The sequence below is a fragment of the Cebus imitator genome, unplaced genomic scaffold, assembly GCF_001604975.1.
Source record: "Cebus imitator isolate Cc_AM_T3 unplaced genomic scaffold, Cebus_imitator-1.0 Scaffold218, whole genome shotgun sequence".
In the NCBI taxonomy this organism is placed as follows: Eukaryota; Metazoa; Chordata; class Mammalia; order Primates; family Cebidae; genus Cebus; species Cebus imitator.
In genome coordinates, this window is record NW_016107533.1 from 1149986 (window position 1) to 1173300 (window position 23315).

General features: G+C 40.1%; 1 protein-coding gene across 1 annotated transcript in view; it reads left to right on the forward strand.

The window, feature by feature from the left end:
- Positions 1-421: 421 nt before the first annotated feature.
- The window catches only part of B3GAT2 (beta-1,3-glucuronyltransferase 2), a 98049-nt gene continuing 75155 nt past the window's right edge, over positions 422-23315 (forward strand). Inside the window, exon 1 of the mRNA XM_017549416.2 lies at positions 422-1801. Coding sequence (XP_017404905.1) covers positions 1211-1801 — 591 coding nt within the window. The 5' untranslated portion in view covers positions 422-1210. The remainder of the gene's footprint in view (positions 1802-23315) is intronic.

The following is a 23315-nucleotide window of genomic DNA, read 5'->3' on the forward strand; positions in this document are numbered from 1 at the left end:
TTGGACTATCTCACATGCCAGACACCTATGTGCAGCACTCCTCCATCTCCGTGGGCTTCTATTGATGTCTGCCTTGCAGTGAAAGCCCTTTCTGTTGCGGCTGTTCGATACACCCCCCAGCACATCAACGCGGCAGCTGGGAGCAGGAGGAGGGATCCCTTCGCTTTTTCCTCTCCTTTCACTCCGAACCCTAGGCATCAGCACCAACGCGCGTAGCCCGGCAAGTTTCCGCACGTGAATGGATTTTCCTGGCTAATCTCCAAAGACCTTGCCTTATTTCACAAAGCTGAAGAGAGATGAACGAGCATCACACCCTCCCGGAGGTCGTACAGCTCCGCGGGGACGCTCCTCCCGCTCCTCCTCCAGCGGTGCAGCTGCCACCTCCCGAGCTTGCTCGCAGTGCCGTTAGAGCCAGACCCCGCCGAGAGCAGGGGCCCCCTCCCCGCCTCCCTCTCGCAGCCCCTCTCCGCCAGTAGCAAAGCTGCTGTCTTCCCACAGGAGGACTTGGGAGGACGCTGGAGTCTGCAGCGCCCCCGCCCCCTCGCTTTTTCTTTCTTTCCTTGCTTTGGGATCTTGCTGCTGGAGCCGGGAGAGATTCTGAGAAGACAAGAGCGAGGGACTGAGCGCAGGCTTCCGCTGCGGCGCGCGAACATAGCCGGGGCCACAACATCTCCGGCGTCCCCTCCAGCGCCTCGCCACCCCGGCAGAAATGTGAAGAGGGAAAGCCCCCAGCGCCGCCGCCCGCCCTCGAAGGCGTCCCGGACAGCGTCCTGGCGACCCGCGGCTGGAGCCCCTGTCCCCGCAGCACAGCGGGACTGGAGCGGCAAGGTGCACCGGGTGCCGCTTCCCGGCTCCCACTCTTCGGAAAGAGCGCGGTGGGGATCAGCGCCTTCCCAGCACTCGGCACAACTCCGGGACCAGCGGCGCGCGGCTGGACCGAGTCCCGCTTCCCGCCAGCTCACCCGGAGTGGGGTGCAGCCCCTGTCCGCACGCCTGCACCCCTTGTTGCTCTAGCTTGCCAGAACCTGCGGCTCCTCCACGCCCAGGTAGTGAGCCCGGCGGCTACAGGTCTCTGCAGCGCCCTCGGCCCCGTGGACAGCGCACCCGGCACCATTCCCTAAGTGCCGGCGCCGCAGCCGTCCAAGCTGCGCACTGGGGTCCCTCGGCTCGCCCCGCTCTGGGGTGTCGGAGAGGCCGGGGAGCGTTCACCATGAAGTCCGTGCTGTTCACCCGCTTCTTCATTCTCCTGCCCTGGATCCTAATTGTCATCATCATGCTGGACGTGGACACGCGCAGGCCTGCGACCCCGATCACCCCGCGCCCCTACTTCTCTCCCTACGCGGTGGGCCGCGGGGGCGCCCGACTGCCGCTCCGTAGGGGCGGGCCGGCGCACGGGACCGAAAAGCGCAACCAGTCTCGGCCACAGCCGCAGCCCGAGCCGCAGCTGCCCACCATCTATGCCATCACGCCCACCTACAGCCGCCCGGTGCAGAAAGCGGAGCTGACCCGCCTGGCCAACACGTTCCGCCAGGTGGCGCAGCTGCACTGGATCCTGGTGGAGGACGCGGCGGCGCGCAGCGAGCTGGTGAGCCGCTTCCTGGCGCGGGCCGGGCTGCCCAGCACGCACCTGCACGTGCCCACGCCGCGGCGCTACAAGCGGCCCGGGCTGCCGCGCGCCACCGAGCAGCGTAACGCGGGCCTTGCCTGGCTGCGCCAAAGGCACCAGCACCAGCGCGCGCAGCCGGGCGTGCTCTTCTTCGCCGACGACGACAACACCTACAGTCTGGAGCTCTTCCAGGAGGTAGAGGCTGGCCCGCCCCGCTTGGGAGCCAGGGCGGGAGGGGGCCCCCGGGGCCGGCCAGGCTGCAGCCACACACCCCTTGCGCTCGGGCTGCACTTTGGAGTTCTCAGTTCTCCGTGCGCGAATTCGGGGCACCGAGTTGTGCTGCTCCTTTGCTGGTAGTCTGCAGCCTCCGCTGGCCGTGGAGCAGGAGGGCGTGTGTGAGAGAGGATCACTGTGGCTCAAGGGGCGAGAGTCTGTTCTGGAGCTTTTCTGTGTGGAGAGTGGGTCACGAGAATAGCACAGGTGTGAGGCGCGGGAATGATTTCCAGGGGCCGGGCTCCTGCCGACCTGAGGATGGAGCCTAGGAGAGAGGAGATCATGGAGGGACCTGCACCTTAGTGCGGCGGGGGAAGTGGGGGACGGTAGACTTGGTGTACTCGAGGCTTTTCAGCCCCTACAGGTGTGATTCTCAGTCTAGGACCATATAGGAAGGAAGTTGGAGATAGCCTAGAGAGAAATTTCTCTATTGCAGCCCGCTGGCACGGAAACAGTTGCTAGAAGAAACACTGACTTCTGTGCAGGTCTTTCCTTTCTCTCTTCCCCACACCTCACAAAAGTCTTCTGACCCTCGAGATTACCTTTGTTTTTTCCCCCAGAAAACCCTTTCTGGTAAATAAACTGGTTGTCCCCTGTGGTTATGTCTAAGGCCTCTTTTTGGCGAGTTAGCCAGGACACATTTGGCGGGGCTTTCCGCGACGTCCTGGTGCTATCTGTGAGGTCCTGAGTGCAGCCGGGCCCCCTACTATTGAGATGGCCTACGCAGTCCCTGGGATGGCCGCGCGCGCGCGCGCACACACACCTCCCCCACCCCACCCCCAGCAGGCACAGGGTTAGAACAGGTGTTCTTCCTTGAGGCTGGTATCTTGCGGTGTGTGTGTGTGCGCGCGCGCGCAGTCTGCAAATGAGACTGAGTTGCATGAGTTTTGTCAGTTTTCTTCTTCCTAGCAGTTATAGCCAAAGAAAATCTCCCGATTGATTTGACACTTTGTGAGACTGTGGCTTTCCTACACCTGAAATTTCTTGACATCCTGCTTCAGAGAGACTCCCCGCAATCCCCCTTCTCTTAAGTAAACTGGACGATGGGAAAATACTATGTGTGAGTTGGACACTGAACTCCTGAAATAATCTGTATGTCTGGTGGTCAGACACCCTAACTGCTCCCCACACTTGCATCCTCATCTCTGGGTTGCTTTCTTAACCCCAGGACAGAGCTCTTCTGGGCCCTTCCAGTTTAATTTTTCTGTGTGGCTTTAAAAAAATTTTCTTAAAGGTAATTGTCGCCTTCATTTCTATTCACCCTCTCTTTCATGAACAAAAGGCACAGTAATTGTTCATCTTTTCTTCTCCATCCTTTCACTGCAGAGGGCTTTCTTTCCATGTTTCTCCAGGTGAATAAATAAGCCTGGCATTGTATATAGTATGGTCCTTATTTAACCCAAGATTAGAGATACCATCTGATGTTTTTAACTGGGCTTTTAATCCTGCTTTAGTGCTTCCCCCTCAAAAAAAAGTGACTTGCTTATGAAGCAAAGACTGTACATTTCAATGCACCATAATGTTTAAACTGCAAGATCTTTTTTTTTTCTTCTACAACTTGGAAGTTGCCTGTTCTGTGAAAATATGTGGTCTCGTTGAAGTAAAATAGTGCACATTACTGTTAATGAACCTTGTGGGAGGCTAGATAGTGAAGGAGGAATGATTCAGTTTATTCTGAGCTTCTAGCCTGTTGGTGTGAGGTATTAGATGACTGAAAGAGTTGGCTCATGCAGGCGGTGAAATGATTCAGGACACAGCCTTCCTTTGATGCTTCCCAAGCTGAAAGGATGGCTTGTTGGTGGGGGTTATTAAGCCACAGGAGAAAATTCCAGTAAGTTTTTCATTGGCTCATACGGGGGAAATATAAAATGAGGAGAGGGTAGGAGGAAAAAAATGATATTGTCAGAGAGGAAATTATAAAGGAAACATGCAAAACTTTCAAGACACTAAACTTTTGTACAGTTGGAGGTAATGCAGTAATCAAAATAACCTATCTTTAAGAGCATATGCAACTATTTTTTAATGGTGAAGTGTCATTTACAAAATATACATTATGTTTGTTGTTTTTGTTGTCATTTTAAGCATGATAGGCATGACATACTTAGAATTTAAGTTTTCTAGCTCCTGGAGATCACTCCCAGACAGTAATTTTATGACTAGCACCTTTCTCTACCACTCCCCCACCAGCAATGTTTTTGGACAGATTAGGCCTCTGTGTGACATATTTGTATGCTGATGTATTCAGTTTTCTTTGTTATAACCTTTTTCTTGCATGGCAAGCATTATTGAACTCATTAGGTTAGCGGAATTTATGAATTCTTAGTCTTGTACATTTTCCAGAATTTGGAAACCCTTAGGTTTATTAATGAGACAGCCTACCATATATCCATTCTCAGATTAATGATGCCGTGTAAATTGCAGTTTAGACATTGCTGTCTGAAGAAAAAGTAGGACCAGATAAAACATTGAATATCTATAGCTCCTTAGGGAGAACAAAGATGCTGATCAGAAATGCTATGGGGCTGAGGCATATATCTCAGTCCTTTATGTTGTGCCTGCACACCAATTAGTTTTTAAGTAATTCACAGTACTTAAGGATTTCATCTTTTTTTTTCAAGTCAGATTTCATCTTTTATTCATGGTGCTTCTAATTTCCATGGTTGATGTTAAAGTGGATAAGATAAAAGGAAGAAAATGAACCAGGTACAAATTAGCTGGCTAAGTACTGGCTGCAAATGAAGGAAAGCAAAGGATGAAAGGTCTCCAAATTAAATTAAAGACGCAACAGGCAATCTGTGTTCAATTATTCCTCCCTGGTAACTGAAATGGTGCTTTGTCGTCTCATACAGCTAACTAATTTTCAGTCTTTCCTTTCAACTGAGCTGCACTGCCAGGAGAGAAATATTTGCATTGAACACTCTTATCAGCCAAATCCATTTGCAAATGAAGTTTAGTGTGAATCTTAGCCACAGAAATGGGGCTTTTCATTGGAGAAGGAGGTGGTAGGGGATTTTTCAGTTTTCAAATATCTCAACAGCTACTCCTCTTCTTCCTGTGGCATTGATGGGGTCTTGCACTGTGGATCACAGGTAATCCTGCCTCTCTGCACGTCCTATTGATCCACCTCTCTGGAAAAGCTTATTTGCAAAGGATTTAAGCTGCTTTGATAAAAGCCACAACTACAGATAAATGTGACTTTATTTTTAGTCATGTTTTCAATAACACTATTGGTCAGATTTCTGGTTTTCACCAGAAAACCTTCAAAGGTTTCTTAAATTTAAAACAGTTGTTTTTCAGGTGAAGTTGGTTTCACCTCTGGAAATCAATTGAATTGAAATGTTTAAAAAAAAAAAAAAGACTTTGCAAGCAAGAAAAAATATCTTTTAGAAATTTTAAATTTAATGAAATAAGACTGGAAGACAGGCCAGCTCTCAAACACTTAAGGGGTTGTCAAAGGAGTCAGTGATGGAAATTGCATCTAGAAGATGTTTCTGGAAAGTAATGAACTAAAGAAGCCCCTTGCTTGAATCTTTTGTTGGATGCTATTAAGCTATTTGTATACTGGGCAGGTAAAGGAGTTTTGAGGTTTAATTCTGTCTTGCTTTTTTTCAGAAGCATTTGTGTGCTTTCCCCCTTTACCTGCTGCTTATTGGAGCCATAATCCAAAGGATACACGAGTTTCCAATGTTTGGCACCTTTCCCCCTAAATAGGAATTCTGTGTATGTTTCCTTTTGGGAAACATGAGATTTACCTTTTACCCTTGGTACATTTACTTTCTGTAGGGCAATTATTTTTAAAGTGAAGGAACCTAGATTTTCTTGGATGAAACATTAAAAAACAATTTTACCTGAAATGTGCCATTTATATTTTATTTCTCTTTCTCTGAAAGCTATTAAGAGTCATGCCATAGGTCTGATAAAATGTGAGAATTTTGTAGAAATGTATATATGAAACTACAGCCAATCTTCTTAGGCTATAAATGTTAGTTTTCTTTACTCTCCCTGGGTGTACAGTATCTGAATTATGGTTCATTTTTGATAGAGTTTTCTTTGGAGACCAGCAGTTTTCATTTGGATGTTGATATTTTAATGGGCCAGAAATAACAATTTGGGCTTAAAGATGCTCTCCCTTCTGCCTCTTCCTATTGACTCTTTCCATCATTCTTCCTCCCTTAACCTACTTTTCACTGATGATTCTGTCTCGTGAATAGACATGAAAACATGTTCGAATTATTGTTTGGTGCGATGAATGTTGTGTCTTTTAAACATTTAGGCTGTTGCTGCTTCCCTTTTTTCTGTCCACTCCACTTGCCTCTAAATTACAAGCTAGTAAATTTTCTCTTGTGTGAACAATAATGGAATAGTAATTGCTTTTAAGGCATGCTGCAAAAGCAAAATAAAAAATCAAAGTCAGTGACAGGTGGTATTCAAGTAGTGGTAGGTTTTTTGTTGTCATCATTGTTTTTTGCACAGAATTCAATAATGTACAGATACGTCTATTTAAATGTTTTACACTCTGGAATATTCAGTCTGTAAGGTAACACATTATTACATATTTGTTTCACAGTGCTTTTGAAGCATGAAATTTAAGTTTTGCATGGATCTCAAATTCTCCCACCAAAACACAAATAAAATTGTTACAGCAGTACATAGATATATAGGTAGGTAGGCTTAGAATACATCTCCAAAGCACAGAAATAAAACCAAGATAATTCATTGTTCATGCCTGGCAATTGTTGCATACAATTTTAAATAAATGTTAATACCCTTTATCATGGATATAAGCAAAATGTTGACATAAATTGAGCATTTACTATAGGCAAAGAAATACCCTTAGGGTTTTACATGTATCCTTTAATCCTCATAGCAGCACCCAGAGATAGATAATAGTACGGTCTCTTTTTTTTTTATACTAATGCTAATACTTAGTTATGAACCCAGTCCTTTGGTAAGTACAGAAGACTTAAACAAATGCAACCTGATTGTGATATAGTTGTTTACCTCTGATCTATATAATCAGTATCCCCATTTTTAACAGAAGCCCTAGGAAGTAACTTGAAAAGGTCATGTGGCTGTTATGCAGTAGAGACAGGATTTTGAACCCAAGTGCCCTGGTTCTAGCGCCTGCATTATTGACTGTCCTGAAACTCATGTCATTTAGTACATACAGTTACATAAAAATGTGTCATTGTCACAATAATTAAAGCACCCAATTAGCAGGATTCTTGTGATATTATTAGTATCTTCTGCCATGCTTAAATTCAGGTCTATCTTCTTGGTTATATCATCTCTTAACTTTCTCTTTTAACCTTTGTTACTTTTTTCCTTTTTGTTGTTAATGTTTTAAAGTGACAAAAATTATATATTAATATATTTGTTGTGTAGACTATGAGGTTTTGATATAGGTATACATCGTGGAATTACTAAAGCTAATTAATATATTCCTTACCTTACAAATTTGTCATTTTTGTGTGTGTGGTGAAAACATAACATACTCAGCAATTTGCAGGTGTACCATATATTGTTAATAACTGTAGTCACCAATTTGTGGTGCAGTTGATCTTCTAAATTTATTCTTCCTAACTGAAATATTGTATCCTTTGACCAAATATTTCCCCAATTCCTGCCCCTACTTTTTTTTCCCCTGATAATATTTGGTCTTATGAAAATTTTATCTCATCTCTTACTATCGCTAATTTATAGACCATTTGTTATTTATTTTTACAAGCTAGATAAAAGCTGCCAGGTTAGTATATAAACTGTAGTCTTTTGTTTTTTAAACTATGTGTTCTTGTGAATAAAAATTGATAACTTCTATAGATGTTAAAATTAAGTTTTAACTCATTTACTATGTATGAATTAGCAATTCTGTCTCCTAGGCCTGTATCCTGTCAGGGTGTCAGATTAGGCAGAATTGAATGGAAGAATAATTTTCAGGGTAGAATGGGAGAAAATACGGAACTATGTGAAGCAGGCTCAGGGGTTTATTCTTGGGACAGAGGAGAGGAGCTAGGGGCCTGAGCCAATTTGTGCTGAAGCTAATATGGCTGAGGCGGCCCCTTCTGGGAACAGAGATGTGCTTGGAGGAGCTTTGGTTTCCCTTACTAGTGTGTCCCTTATGTTGGCTGCTATAGGGAGCCGCTCACTTGTTGATAGAAGGTTTGTTAATTTTCTTCTCTGATTTCTTCTGAGATTAGGAATTTCCTTGGATTAAAAATAAAACAAATCAAACTCAGTAGTTTGTTTATTATTATGATTGTTATTATTATTTACATTTTTTTAACTTTTATTTTTGGTTTGGGGGTATATGTGAACGTTTGTTATGTAGGTAAACATGCGTCACGAGGGTTTGTTGTACATACTATTTCATCACTCAGGTATTAAGCCCAGTACCCAATAGTTATCTTTTCTGCTTTTCTCCCTCCTCTCACCCTACACCCTCAAGTAGACCCCAGTGTCTGCTGTTCCCTTCTTTGCGTTCATAAGTTCTTATCATTTAGCTCCCAGTTAAAAGTGAGAGCATGTGATATTTGGAGCTCTGTTCCTATCTTAGTTTTCTAAGGATGATACTCTCCAGTTCCATTCATGTACCCACGAAAGACATGATCTCATTTTTTATGGCTGCACAGTATTCCACGGTGCATGTGTACCACATTTTCTTTGTCCAATCCATCACCGATGGGCATTTAGTTTTATTCCATGTCTTTGCTATTGTGAATAGTGCTGCAATGAACATTCATGTGCATATGTCTTTATAGCAGAATTATTTCTATTCCTCTGGGTGTATATCCGGATATGGGATTGCTGTGTCGAATGGTAGTTCTTCTTTTAGCTCTTTGAGGAATTCTGATATTGCTTTCCACAGTGGTTGAACTAATTTAAACTCCCATAAACAATATATAAGTGTTCCCTTTTCTCTGCAACCACGCCAGCATTTGTTATTTTTTGACTTTTTAGTAATAGCCATTCTGACTGGTGTGAAATGGTATCTCATTGTGGTTTTGATTTGCATGTCTCTAATGATCAGTGATATTGAGCTTTTTCTCATATGCTTGTTGGCCGCATGTATGTCTTCTTTTGAAGAAGTGTCTGTTCATGTCCTTTGCCTCCTTTTTAATGGGATTGTTTTTCTCTTGTAAATTTTTAAAGTTCCTTATTGATGCTGGAAATTAGACCTTTGTCAGATACATGGCTTGCAAAAGTGTTCTCTGATTCTGTAGGCTGTCTGTTTACTCTGATAGATTTATTTATTTATTTTTTCCTGTGTAGAAGACCCTAAGTTTAATTAGATCCCACTTGTCAATTATTGCTTTTGTTGTCTTTCTCATGAAATCTTTGTCTATTCCTATGTTTAGGATGGTATTTTCGATATTGTCTTCCAGAGTTTTACAGTTTTGGGTTTTACATCTAAGTCTTTAATCCGTCATGAGTTTATTTTTGTGTATGGTGTAAGGAAGCAATCCAGCTTCAATATTCTGTATTTGGCTATCCGGCTACCCCAGAGCCATTTATTGAAAAGGGAGTCCTTTGCCTGTTGCTTTTTTTTTTTTTTTTTTTTTCATTTTTTTTTGTCGTAGATGTACAGCCTTATTTCTGGGCTCTCTCGTGTCTCCATTTATACATATGTACAAATGTACTATTTATACATATTTGTACATAGGTACACACATTTACGTCTACATTTATTTCTCCACTCAACACTACAGTTTTTTTCCCCTTCTACATCTGTAAATTTTTTCTTGTTTCATGAAAAACCTGGCTCCCACTGTCCTTAATACACATATTTATTTGATCAACCCTCTTGTATATATCCAATCTCCTGTTTTTGCTGCTTAAAACTGGCCCTACAATGATGATTGCCTCACCTCATTTGGCTCTAAAACCCCACTTGAAGACATTTGCCCCTCCCCTCCCCAGGCACTCTCCTCATTCTGCTTGAGCACCTATGACCTTTTCTGGGTCACTGTCACACACAGCCTCCTCTTCCCCTAAGGATGATGCCATCTTCACGCTACTTGGATTCCAACATACCATGTAGGCTGAAGGGATGACTCCTCCACACTGCTCAGACTCTGACCTTCTAAGCTAGGTGGTTGCCGCTCCCTACCCTGGACTCTCGCACCAAGCTAGGGGCTGTTGCTACCCACCCCCATGCTCAGACGCCCTCTTTGTTTTTTTTTTTTTTTTTTTAACATAGTGTTTAAAGTTCTGTCTCCATAGGTGGAAGAGATAGATTGCTTGTTTTTGTCAGGTTTGTCAAAGATCGGATGGTTGTAGATACGTTGTGTTGCCTCCGAGGCCTCTGTTCTGTTCCATCGGTCTATATCTCTGTTTCGGTACCAGTATCATGCTGTTTTGATTTGCCTTGGTGTATAGTTTGAAATCAGGTAGTGTGATGCCTCTGGCTTTGTTCTTTTTGCTTAGGATTGTCTTGGCTATGTGGGCTCTCTTTTGGTTCCATATGAAGTTTAAGGTGGTTTTTTCCAGTTCTGTGAAGAAGGTCATTGGTAGCTTGATGGGGATAGCATTGAATCTATAAATCACTTTGGGAAGTATGGCCATTTTCACGATATTGATTCTTCCTAACCGTGAGCATGGAATGTTTCTCCATTTGTTTGTGTCCTCTCTTATTTTCTTGAGCAGTGGTTTGTAATTCTCCTTGAAGAGGTCCTTTACATCCTTTGTTAGTTGTATTCCTAGGTATTTTATTTTTGTAGCAATTGTGAATGGGAGTTTGCTTATGATATGGCTCTCTGTTAGTCTATTATTGGTATATAGAAATGCTTGTGATTTCTGCACATTGATTTTGTATCCTGAGACTTTGCTAAAGTTACTCATCAGTTTAAGGAGATTTGGGGCTGACATGATAGGGTCTTCTAAATATACAATCATGTCGTCTGCAAATAGAGACAATTTGACTTCCTCTTTTCCTAACTGAATACGTTTTTTTTTTTTTCTTGCCTAATTGCTCTGGCTAGAACTTCCAATACTATATTGAATAGGATTGGTGAGAGAGGGCATCCTTGTCTATTGCTGGATTTCAAAGGGAATGCTTCTAGTTTTTGCCCATTCAGTATGATATTGGCTGTAGTTTTGTTGTAAATAGCTTTTATTATTTTTGGTTATGTTCCTTTGAAACCTATCTTATTGAGAATTTTTGGCATAAAGGGCTGTTGAATTTTGTCAAAGGCCTTCTCTGCATCTATTGAGATAATCATGTGGTTTTTGTCTTTGGTTCTGTTTATGTCATGGATTCTGATTAATAGACTTGCATATGTTGAACCAGCCTTGCATCCCCAGAATGAAGCATAGCTGATCGTGATGGATAAGCTTTTTGATGTGCTGTTGCAATTGGTTTGCCAGTATTTTATTGAAGATTTTTGCATCTATGTTCATCGTGGATATTGGCCTGAAGTTTTCTTTTTTTGTTGTTGAGTCTCTGCTGGGTTTTGGTATCAGGATGATGTTGGTCTCATAAAATGATGTGGGAAGGATTCCCTCTTTTCGTGTTGTTTGGAATAGTTTCAGAAGAAATAGTACCAGTACCAGCTCCTCTTTGTACGTCTGGTAGAATTCAGCTATGAACCCATCTGGACCTGGACTTTTTTCGGTTGGTAGGCTTTTTTTTTTTTTTTTCTGTGAAGAAAGTCAATGGTAGCTTGATAGGGATAGTATTGAATCTATAAATTACTTTGGGCAGGCCTTTAACTTTTTCAATAGACCCTGGATAAGGTGGGTAGTAAATTGATAGGAAAACTATAGATAAGTGTGCATCTAGTTGTAGCAAGGAAGAGGTAATATAGACTTTTGTGGATCCTTTACAGCACCTGATATCACATTAAATTATATGGTACCTGAATATATATTTCAGTTGTTTGTTTCTCCCACTAGAATACCAGGGTAGGAATTTTCTTTTGTTTACTGTTATAGCTGTAGTTTCCAGAGCAGTGCCTAGCATATAAGGAATGCTCATTAAATATTTTTTGAATGAATGAATTATAAGGTACTTCAAAGCTGAAGGAATTTATTACAAAGTATAATCCTAGAAAGGAGTCCTGCACAGAGATTGTCAATCAAATCATAGTTTTGAAGTCTGTGTTGTATGTCTAAGATTATATTGAGCCCTTTAAATAGAACCTGGAAGATAAATGTTGTCTCTCCTCTGATTCTAAGAGCTTTTATGCTAAAAGAAAAGACAATGTCATGAGTGTTTATGTATATAGCAAGGCATTACCATCAACAGCCATCAAAAGGGGGAGGTTTGTCAAGGTGGTTGTGAGTCAGTTAAGTATTTGGCCTCTTCACACATGTGAAGAGGCTGGAGGCTTGTGGGAGCTCACATAGTCACAACGGCCCATGTTCAAATCCAGCTTCACTACTTAGTGTTTGCATTCCATTGACAAGAGTTGGCTGTCTCAAGAGATTGTTTTAAGTACTGAACTATAGGAAAGTAATAAATATTAGTTCTTTTCACCTTGTTCTCTCCATTTTGGGTGACTGCCCTAATTGAGGGTATACCAGATAACTTCACTGTCTTGGTTTGTTAAATGCCTCTAAATGCCCTGCTCTGACATCTGGACTATGTTTCCAGAGGCTTGGGGTGAGGAGGAGGTAAAGGTACTTGACTTTCCCAAATTAGTCTATACCCAAGTGGAACTGCATAAATTGGGTACCTTAATTACACCCAATGGTGTTACTAGAGTGATTAGAAGGACAAGAGTTAAATAGGGCTTGTCTTCAAAGAGTCCTGGGAGGAAGTGAGATGTGAGAGCATCTAAAGGACATTTTAGGTGGAGAGGAGGTGAAGGGTGTTGTCTTGTGAGTTCTGACTTCTGATGCTGACTCATAGCTGTGAAAGCTAGGAAGCTGGCTCACATGTAGCTCAGAGCAGGATACTAACCCAGCTCACTGCAACCTCTGCCTCCCAGTTTCTAGCGATTCCCCTGCTTCAGCCTCCTGAGTAGCTGGGATTACAGGTGCATGCCACCACTCCTGGCTAATTTTTGTATTTTTAATAGAGGCAGGGTTTCAACATGTTGGCCAGGTTGGTCTCAAACTCCTGACCTCAGGTGATCCACCCACCTCAGCCTCCCAAAGTGCTGGGATTACAGGTGTGAGCCACCATGCCTGGCCCTGGGTGTGGTTTTTAATTACTATGTAATCCTAGGGCCCAGTGTAGACCTAGGTCATAGTTGCTACATGGTAACAGTTATTAGCATTGATACAAATGAATGAATCAAAGAGATAGTATGTTACAAAGGAGAGGGAAGTTTAATAAAAAGGAATAAAATTGATTTTCTTAAGCTCATGATTAGAAGCAATAGTGTAAGGTCATTTCTTGGGGTGGGAAGATTAGGAGTATTCTTCTGTCCAGCACCCTATTGGAGGAGGTAGAGAGGATCCCAGATGCCAGCCTTCTCTGTATCCATCCTTCTCCTAGCCTTCCCTGAGGACACTGAGCCCCTTGCTGGGCTTCAAGTGACTGGTGCTTTTTGGAAAGTCCCATAAGCTTGTTTCTGTTTTTTTAAACATTGCTTATGTTTTTATAAATAAAAACATTCTAAAGCTTATTTAGTGCCAAAATGAGAAAAATGTAGCGGGGCGGGGAGGGGTGGAGAGAGAGAGAGAGTGAGTGTGTGTGTGTGTGTGTGTGTGTGTGTGTGTGTGTGGTTTTACCTATCTGTGTGGTTGCCTCCTTGCCTGTGAATGCAGTGGCTGCTTTCCTTGTTCCTTCTCCACAGACTCTGCACCCTTCATTTCAATTTTCTGGCAAGAATTGTGATCATATCCAGGGGTCTGATGCAGTGGTCCCCAAAATTTTTTGATCACATAATTTCTAAAATAATTTTGTAAAATTAACCCTCTGGGATATTTTTTAAATTGACATGTACATTTAAAAAATCATTTTAAAGTGTTGCAAAACATGCATTATAAATATTAACATTTGTAATGAAACTTGAATATATCCAGTAGATTCTATAAATATTGTTAACGATTTTATACCCACCACCATTCACTTAATAAACTTACTTTTCAATGACATTTGAATGGAGATATATACACATATACATATATATACATATATATATATACACACACATATATATATATATATATATATATATATATATATATATTTTTTAAATTAAAGTGAGACAGGCTCTCTCTCTGCTGCCCAGACTGGAGTGTAGTGGCACAATCACAGCTTACTGCAGCCTCAACCACCCTTGGTCAAGCAGTTATCCTGCCTCAGCCTCCTGAGTAGCTGGGACTACAGGTACATGCCACCATGCCTGGCTAATTTTTTAATTAATTTGTTTATTTATTTTTAGAAATAGGGGCTTCCTATGTTTCCCTGGCTGGCCTCGAACTCCTGGCTTCAAGTAGTCCTTCCACCTCATCTTCCCAAAGTACTAGCATTAGTGGTGTGAGCCACCACACCCAGCTATGTTTGGATATTTTATATTGCTCTTTTTTTCTATGTTTACTCCTCCTCAGAATTTTAGCCTAATATTTTGAGGTTCATGGTTATCTCCCTGTCACATGTATCTACAATGACAAGAAGAATATAGATAGAATTTGAAGTTTTAAAATCCTGCGGCCTCTGTCTTAGAAAAGCTTTAGGATTGACTTACCATTACAATTAGTATTGGTAAACAACAGATCAAAAGAATAAATGTTACAGGGTTGGGTAATTAACTATTAAACATAAAAGCTACATTTATTAGAAATTGATTTCTTAGTGATGGATGGAACATTTTGTTGTTGATTATATACTCTGTATTCATTGACGAATATTACAGATTGTTAGAGATAGAATTTAGCATAAATTTCATACCTATTAGCTTAACTTTTTTTAATGTAAAATAGTTAAAGTGGGAAGTATTTCTTACAGCAGTGTTCCTCAATTTTTTGAACCCGCAAGCTTTAAGCCAAAAATTACATGGTGATCTTTCAGCAAAAACTATTTTAATGATTTATTAATGATATTAGGTCCCCTTCAGTTTTGTGGAATGCAAATAATTAGAAACCTCTGATTGCCACAGAGGATTTATTACCCATTCATTAGACACATTGGCTTTCTTAATGAAGATATCAATATTTCTGATTACCTTTGTTTGGTGCCCTGGAGGTTTTACTATGTGGGACAATGCATTTAATAACAGTACAGGATGGGTGAGCAGTTAGGCCCTTTGTGAAGTTAGAGAAGGGTGATGTGAAGCAGAGTGGGGCGGGGCGCGGGAGAAGGATGGAGAACCTGTCGGTATCCAAGTAAATCAGTCTTAGGAAAGCTTATGCCATATGTAGGGATGCCAAGGGTCTGAGAATTTATTCCCTAACTTAAAGCTATCTGCATTCACATATTCCATGGAGTTGTCTACATTCAGGTACCATGTACTCGCAGTCTGAAAAACTGCTGTTTTGGTAGAAAGAGCATAAGTACCTGGAAGATGTGACCTCCAGTCCTGGCTGAGCCAAAGGCTCCCATGACCTCAAGGGAGCTGACTAGTGCTTTTTTAATTTTTTTACTGTGTGCTGGGTCCCACCCTTGGCATTCAGATGTGTGTATGTGCTGCTGTTTAATTTTCATCATCTGCTTTACAAATGAGGAAAAGCCCTGATATCCAGCTTCCTCATAGGACCTAATGATAATGCATAGGGTTTTGAGAATTAAACAAGGTAACAGATGTGTAAAATGGGTGAATGGAGTAACTTCACTCTCCATTTGTACATCTCGCAGGAGTCTGGGGCAACAGGAGCTGTGGAAAGGCTCCAGAAGACAAGATATCACAAAGCCACTAGCTACTGTAGCCGTACCAATCCTGACAGTCATAGTGGCCCCAAGGTGCTGCTCTGTTGGCTGATGGGAATGCAGATTTAAGTATGGTCCATATGTGGACGTGTCGTTTTTCTTCTAAATAAACTTGGCATTGCAAGATGGAAATGCCAGTATCATTTTTAAAGGTCAAATGACAGTTTGGGGAGATTTTTATAACTTTGATAAGTTCCTCAGCTACATCTGTTCACACTGGCAAGAGTGCTAGAGACATTCTTGGGAAGTCTTTTATATCAGAGGAGCTGCAGCCTTGCTCTGCAGAAAAGCTCTGATGACAGTCATCACAGTGTTTGGGGCTCATGCCCTAACTGTTAATTATTTTCATTTTTCTTTAATGAAAATTTCTTTTAACTTCTTCATTCTTCTTTAATGAGTTTAGCTGTTTGCTTCTACCTTTGTTTGCTTCCTGCTTTGTATGCTGATAAGACAGGTTTTGGGGTTTTTCTGTTTTCTGGTCTTGTTTTTAGAAAAAGGTTAAGAAAGGTTGAGAAAAAGGTTAAGATTTAGAAAAAGGCTAAGAGGTTGGGTTGACAGTGCTTACAGTTTCTGCTTTATAGCAATCCCTGCTGTTCTTCTGAAAATTGGTTGATTGTCCTATAGTTTAAAATATAGGTGTGGTTCATTTCACTGGATCTTGTAAATCCAGTGACATTTAAAAGTACGTGCCAGCCAGGCATGGTGGCTCACACTTGTAATCCAAACACCTAGGGAGGCTCAGGCAGGAGGATGGTTCGAGCCTAGGAGTTCAAGACCAGCCTGGGTAACATCATGAGATCCCATGTTTACAAAAGAAAAATTTCATAGTTGGGTGTGGTGGCATGTGCCTGTACCCCCAGCTACTCAAGAGGCTGAGGTGGGAGGATTGTTTGAGCCCTGGAGTTTGAGGCTTTGGTGGTCTATGATTGCTCCACTGCACTCCAGCCTGGGTGATAGAGTGAGACCCTGTGTCAAAAAAAAAAAAAAAGTTCATGTCTATTCTGCTTTTTGTTATGTTTCTTTCCTCTAAACATGAAGAAAAGCACTGGGAAGAACAAAAATTGAGTATTCCTGGTTTTTTTATTGCAGTAAAATATACATTTGCCATTTTACATTTACCCTGATAACTTCCAGTGTGGTAAAAATGTACATTCACTTTTATTCATTTAATCTGATAACCTCTAATCTCCTTTCTGTTTCCATAAATTAGGTACCTCATATAAGTGGAATCATACCCTATTTATACTTTTGTATCTGGTTTATTTCACTTAATGCCCTTAAGGTTCAGTCACATTGTAGCATGTATCAGAATTTAATTCCTTTTTGGGGCTGAATAATACAGTATTCTATTATATGTATATTCCAGATTTTACTTAACCATTTATCTCTCTCCCTCTTTTTTTTTTGAAACAAGCTCTTGCCATGTCACCCAAGATAGAATGCGGTGGCAGATCCCAGTTCACTGCAGCCTCTACCTCCCAGGTTCAAGCAATTCTCTTGCCTTAGGCTCTCAAGTAGCTGGGATTACAGGAACCCACCACTGTGCCCGGCTAATTTTTGTATTTTTAGTAGACACGGGGTTTCACCATCTTGGCCAGGCTGGTCTCGAACTCCTGATGTTGTGATTCACCCACCTCGGCCCCATTTATTTCTTGATGGACATTTGTGTTGCTTTCATGTTTTACCTATTGTGAATAATACTGTATAAATAGTAGTGTACACATAATCTGTTTGAGTCCTTGCTTTCCATTCTTTTGAGTATATACACATATAAACTATAATTATAAACTAAATTTCTTCCAAGTGAGCTTGACAATCCCAAGAATGACTAAGGGCATTTGGAGGGTAAAGGCAAGATAGGAGCTGGTTAGATCAGATCTTTCACTGTCATAATTTTCTCACTGTTTTGCAAAGGCAATTGCATAGGGTTTATTTCTGGGTGCTCTATTCTATTCCATTGCTCTGTATGGCTATCCTTATGCCAGTACCACACTGTTTTGATTAATGTAGCTTTGTTGTAAGTTTTGAAATTGGAAAGTGTGATTTATTTATTCTTTTCAAGATTCTTTTGGCTATTCATGGTGCCTCAGGATTCCATGTGAATTTTAGGTTGCATTATTATTCTGTTACTGCCAAAAACATCATTGGGATTTTGACAGAGATTGCATTGAGTCTGTATTCTTCAGTAGTATTGACATCTTAGCAATATTCACTCTTCCAATCTATAAATGTGGAACTTTGTTCCATTTATTTATGAGGTCTTTAATTTCTTTCATCAGTGTTTTATAGTTTTCAGCATCTATGGTTTTTGCCTTCTTGGTTAAGTTTATTTGTAAGTATTTTTGATGCTGGTAGATTTTATTTTTAAAATTTTGGGGGGAAGTGTTTTATTAATACAAATTTATGGGTTACAAGTGCAATTTTGTTGTGTGTATAGGTTATATAGTGGTGATGTCAGGGTTTTTATGGTTTCTATCACTCAAATAACTTTCACTGTACCCATTAATTATACCCCACTCCCACTTGTTAAGTTTTAATAAGTTAGTTTTACTCTCTGTCCTATATCTGAAAAATGTCAGATACTACTAATAGAACTAAAAAATGCAGTACTGAGAGAAACTTTATGTACATACAATATAAACAGATCTTAAAAATATGATACAGCATAGAAAAATAGAAACCAAAACCTATTCCACAATGCCATTCAGTACTTTTAAATTACTACACAGAAAGTGTTATACATTTCACAAGAAGGTATATGAATAGCACACACATATTATCAATAAAATAATACAGTGTTTTCTGAATTGTCTACCTCTGTGACGTTTCTAAGCAGGGTTTTATTACTGATTGATTGTGAAAATTGTCATACAGTATCTTATTAACTTGCCTGAGGCCACACAGCTAATTAGTGGTGGATCTGAGATTGGATTGCTAGGAGCTAGATTCACAGATCCAACACTGCACTTTGCTTTTTCTTTATTGGAAAGAATGTCTATCTCTCATTGATTTTTTTCCTTCTTAATTATACTTCTTTATTTTTAGTTTAATGTTCTCTTCTTTTTTTAGTTTCTTGGGATAAAAACTTAGATCTTTGATTTTTCTACCTTTCTTCTTTTCAATGTTTATTATGCTTAAAGCTTTACACTTTACCCTAGGCATTGTTTTTGGTGCATCCCACATATTTTAATGCTGTATTTTAATATTCAAAAGATTTTCTAATTTCTATTCATTTATTTGTTCGTTACTAAATAATATAAAATGGGATAATTTTGAAGTATTTAGGATTTTCTTATATCTGGTTTTGATTTCAAGTTTAATTCTATGTGATTTGAAAATATAGTTTCACTCAATTGAAATTTATTGATTTACTTTATATTCCTGAATACGGTTGATATTGGTGCATGTTGCATGTATACTTAAAGAACATTTATTCTGCAGTTGTTGGATACAGTGTTTCATATTTGTCAATTGGGTTGAGTGCTGCTCAAATATTCTGTATCCATATGGATATTTCATGTGCTTATTCTATAAAATACAAACTGTTAACATTTCTGATTAGAACTAGAAGATTTTCTTTTACCTTTTAAATCTATTTTTTACTCTATGTATTTTGAAGTTATGTTATTTGGTGCCTACACACTTGGATTTTTTTCTTGATGAGTTGACCCTTTTATTATTATGAAATGTCCTTCAGGTACCCTGCTCCCACAGATATGTATGCATCTTGCTGTACCCCTGCTTCTGCTGGTGTGCATGCACAGGCATGGATCCTGCTGCCACCACCCTGGTGAAGCAGTGGCCAGCACCCCCATCAAAGTGTTGTCACCAGTTCACTGGGAATACCTTACCTCCAGAGTGCAGCAGCTTTCTAACCTCTATGGGCCAGAGAACAAAGTCAGGAGGCCTAGTACCAGCCCACCAGGGCTACAACACGCAGCCCAGGAGTGATGAGCTGAGCCTTGGTGCCCTGAAACCATCAAGAAAGGAAGCCAGTCAACTGAACCCATGTTATACCACAATCAAACCCTTAAGAATATCAAATAATATAAAAATAAAAGTTTCTAACCAAAAGATAGTAACTTCAAAGATTAAAGGAATGTCAGCCCACACAGATGAGAAAGGACCAGTGCAAGAACTCTGGCTATTCAAAAAGTCAGAGTGCCTCTTACTTCCAGACAACCCCACTGGTTTCCTATCAATGGTTCTTAACCAAACTGAAATGGCTGAAATAACAGACATAGAATTGAGAATCTAGATAGGAACAAAGATCATGGAGATTCAGGAGAAAGTTGAAACCCAATCCAAGGAATCTAAGGAATCCAATAAAACAATACAAGAGATGAAACAAAATAGCCATTTTAAGAAAGAATCAAACTAAACTGATAGAGCTGAAAAACTTACTATAAGAATTTCATAATGCAATCACAAGCATTATTAACATCAGAATAAACTATTAACATCTGAACGGACCAAGCTGAGGAAAGAATCCCAGAGCTTGAAGACTGATTCCTCAAATCAACTCAGACAAAAATAATAAAAAAAGAATTAAAAAGAGTGAACAAAACCAAGAAATATGGGATTATGTAAAGAGACTAAATCTGTGATTCATTGACATCCTTGAAATAGAGGGAGAAAAAGCAATTTTTCCAACCTTGCTACAGAGGCCAACATTCAAATTCAGGAAATACAGAAAACTCCTGTGAGATACTGTATAGGATGACCATCCCCAAGACACCTAGGCATCAGATTCTCCAAGGTCAACATGAAAGAAAAAATACTAAAGGCAGCTAGAGAAAAGGGGCAGGTCACGTACAAAAGGATTCACATAACAGCAGACCTTTCAGCAGAAACACTATAAGCCAGGAGAGATTGGAGGCTTATATTCAGCATTCTTTTAAAAAAAATTCCAACCAAATATTTCCTGTGCAACACGACTAAGCTTAATAAGCAAAGAAGAAACAAGATCCTTTTCAGACAAGCAAATGCTAAGGGAATTCATTACCACCAGACCTGCCTTACAAGAGGTCCTTAAGTGAGTGCCAAATATGGAAACAAAAGATCATTACTGGCCACCACAAAAATATACTTAAGGACTAGGCCTTTGAACACTATAAAGCAACTACACAATCAAGTCTGCATAATATCCAGCTGACATCATGATGACAGGATCAAATCCACATATATCAATATTAACATTAAAAGTAAACAGGCAAAATGCCCCACTTAAAAGGTACAGAATGGCAAATTAGGTAAAGAAATAAGACACAATGGTAGGCTGTCTTCAAGGGATCCATCTCACCTGCAATGATGCCCATAGGCTTAAAATAAAGGGATAGAGAAAAATCTACCAAGTAGGGAAAAGAAAACAGGGGTTGCTATTCTAATTTTAAAACAGACTTTAAACCAACAATGATCAAAAAGGACAAAGACAAAAAGACATAATCATAAAGGGTTCAATTCAACAAAACTTAACTATCCGAAATATATATGTAGCCAACACAGGAACATGCAGATTCACAGAACAAGTTCTTGGAGACCTATGAAGAGATGCAGATAACCACACAATAACACTGGGAGACTTCAATATCTCACTAACAGTAGTTGATCATCATGACAGAACACTATCAAAGATATTTGGGACCTGAATTTAATATTTGACCAAATGGACCCAACAGACATCTACAGAACTCTCCACCCCAAAACAACAGAATATACATTTTTCTCATTGCCACATGGCACATACTCTAAAGTCAACCACACAATTAGCCATAAGTCAATTCTCAGCAAATTCAACACGACCAAAATCACACCAACCACACTTTTGTATCACAGCATAACAAAAATAGAAATCAGTCCCAAGAAGATCACTCCAAACATACACTTACATGCAAATCAAACAACCTAATCCTGAATGACTTTTAGGTAAACATTGAAATTAAGGCAAAAATTAAGAAATTTTTTGAAACTATTGAAAATAAAGATAAAATATACCAAAATCTCTGGGACACAGCTAAAGCCATGTTAAGAGAGAAGTTTATAGCACTAAACGCTCCCATCAAAAAGTTAGAAAGATCTCAAATTAACAGCCTAACATTGCACGTAGAGGAACTAGAAAAGCAAGGCAAAACAACCTCAAAGGTAGAAGAAGACAAGAAATAACCAAAATAAGAGCACCACTGAATGAAATTGAGATGAAAAATCATACAACAGATCAATGAAATCACAGGTTGGTTCTTTGAAACTGTAAATAAGATGGATAAACCACTTGTGAGACTAATCAAAAAAGAAAGAAGATCCAAATAAACTTCATCAGAAATGACGAAGAGGACATTACTATCAACCCTACAGAATTGCAAAAAAAAAAAAAAAAAAACTGTAAAAGACTATTACAAACACCTCTATGCAGACAACTAAAAAATCTACAAGAAGCAGATAAATTTGTGGAAATATGCAACCTCCCAAGATTGAACCAGGAATAAATTGAAACCCTGAATAGACCAATAACAAGTTCCAAAATTGAATCAGTAATAAAAAGCCTACCAACCAAAAAACCTCTGGACCAGATGGATCCACAGCCAAATTCTGCCAGATGTATAAAGAAGAGCTGGTACCATTCCTACTGAAACTATTCCAAAAAAGTAAGGAAGAGGGACTCCTCCCTACCTCATTCTGTAAGGCCAGTATCATCCTAATATAAGGTCATCATCATCCTGATACCAAAACCTGGGGGAGAGACAACAAAAAAAGAAAACCTCAAGCCAATATCCTTGACAAACATAGATGCAAAAATTCTCAACAAAATACTAGCAAACTGAATTCAGCAGCACATCAAAAAACTAATCCACCATGATTCAAGTAGGCTTTATCCCTGGGATGTGAGATTGGTTCACTATATTCAAATCAGTAAATATGATTCATCACATAAACAGAACTAAAAAGAAAAGCCAATTGATAATCTCAATAGATGCAGAAAAGGCTTTCAATAACATTCAACACCCCTTATGCTAGAAACTCTCAACAAACTAGGCATTGAAGGAACATACCTCAAAATAATTAAGAGCCATCTGTGAAAAACCGCAGCCAACATCATACTGAAACAACAAAAGCTAGAAGCATTCCCTTTGTGGAATAAAACAAGGATGCCCACTATCACCACTCACATTCATCATACTACTGGAAGTCCTAGGCAGAGCAATCAAGCAAGAGAAAGAAAGAAAAGGCATCCAAATAGGAAGAGAGAAAGTCAGACAATATGATTTTATACCTAGAAAATTCCATGGTCTCTGCCCAAAAGCTCCTAGATATGACAAACAACTTCAGCAAAGTTGCAGTATACAAAATCACTGTGCAAAAATCAGTAGCATTCCTTTATACCAACAACATTCAAGCTGAGAGCCAATCACGAACACAATCCCATTCGTAATAGCCACACACGTGAAAAAAATACCTACGAATACAGCTAACCAGGGAGGTAAAATATCTCTAGATTAAGAATTGCAAAACAGTGCTGAAAGAAATTGGACAACACAAACAAATGGAAAAATATTCATTCCATGCTCATGGATAGGAAGAATCAATGTTGTTAAAGTGGACATATTGCCCAAAGCAATTTACAGATTC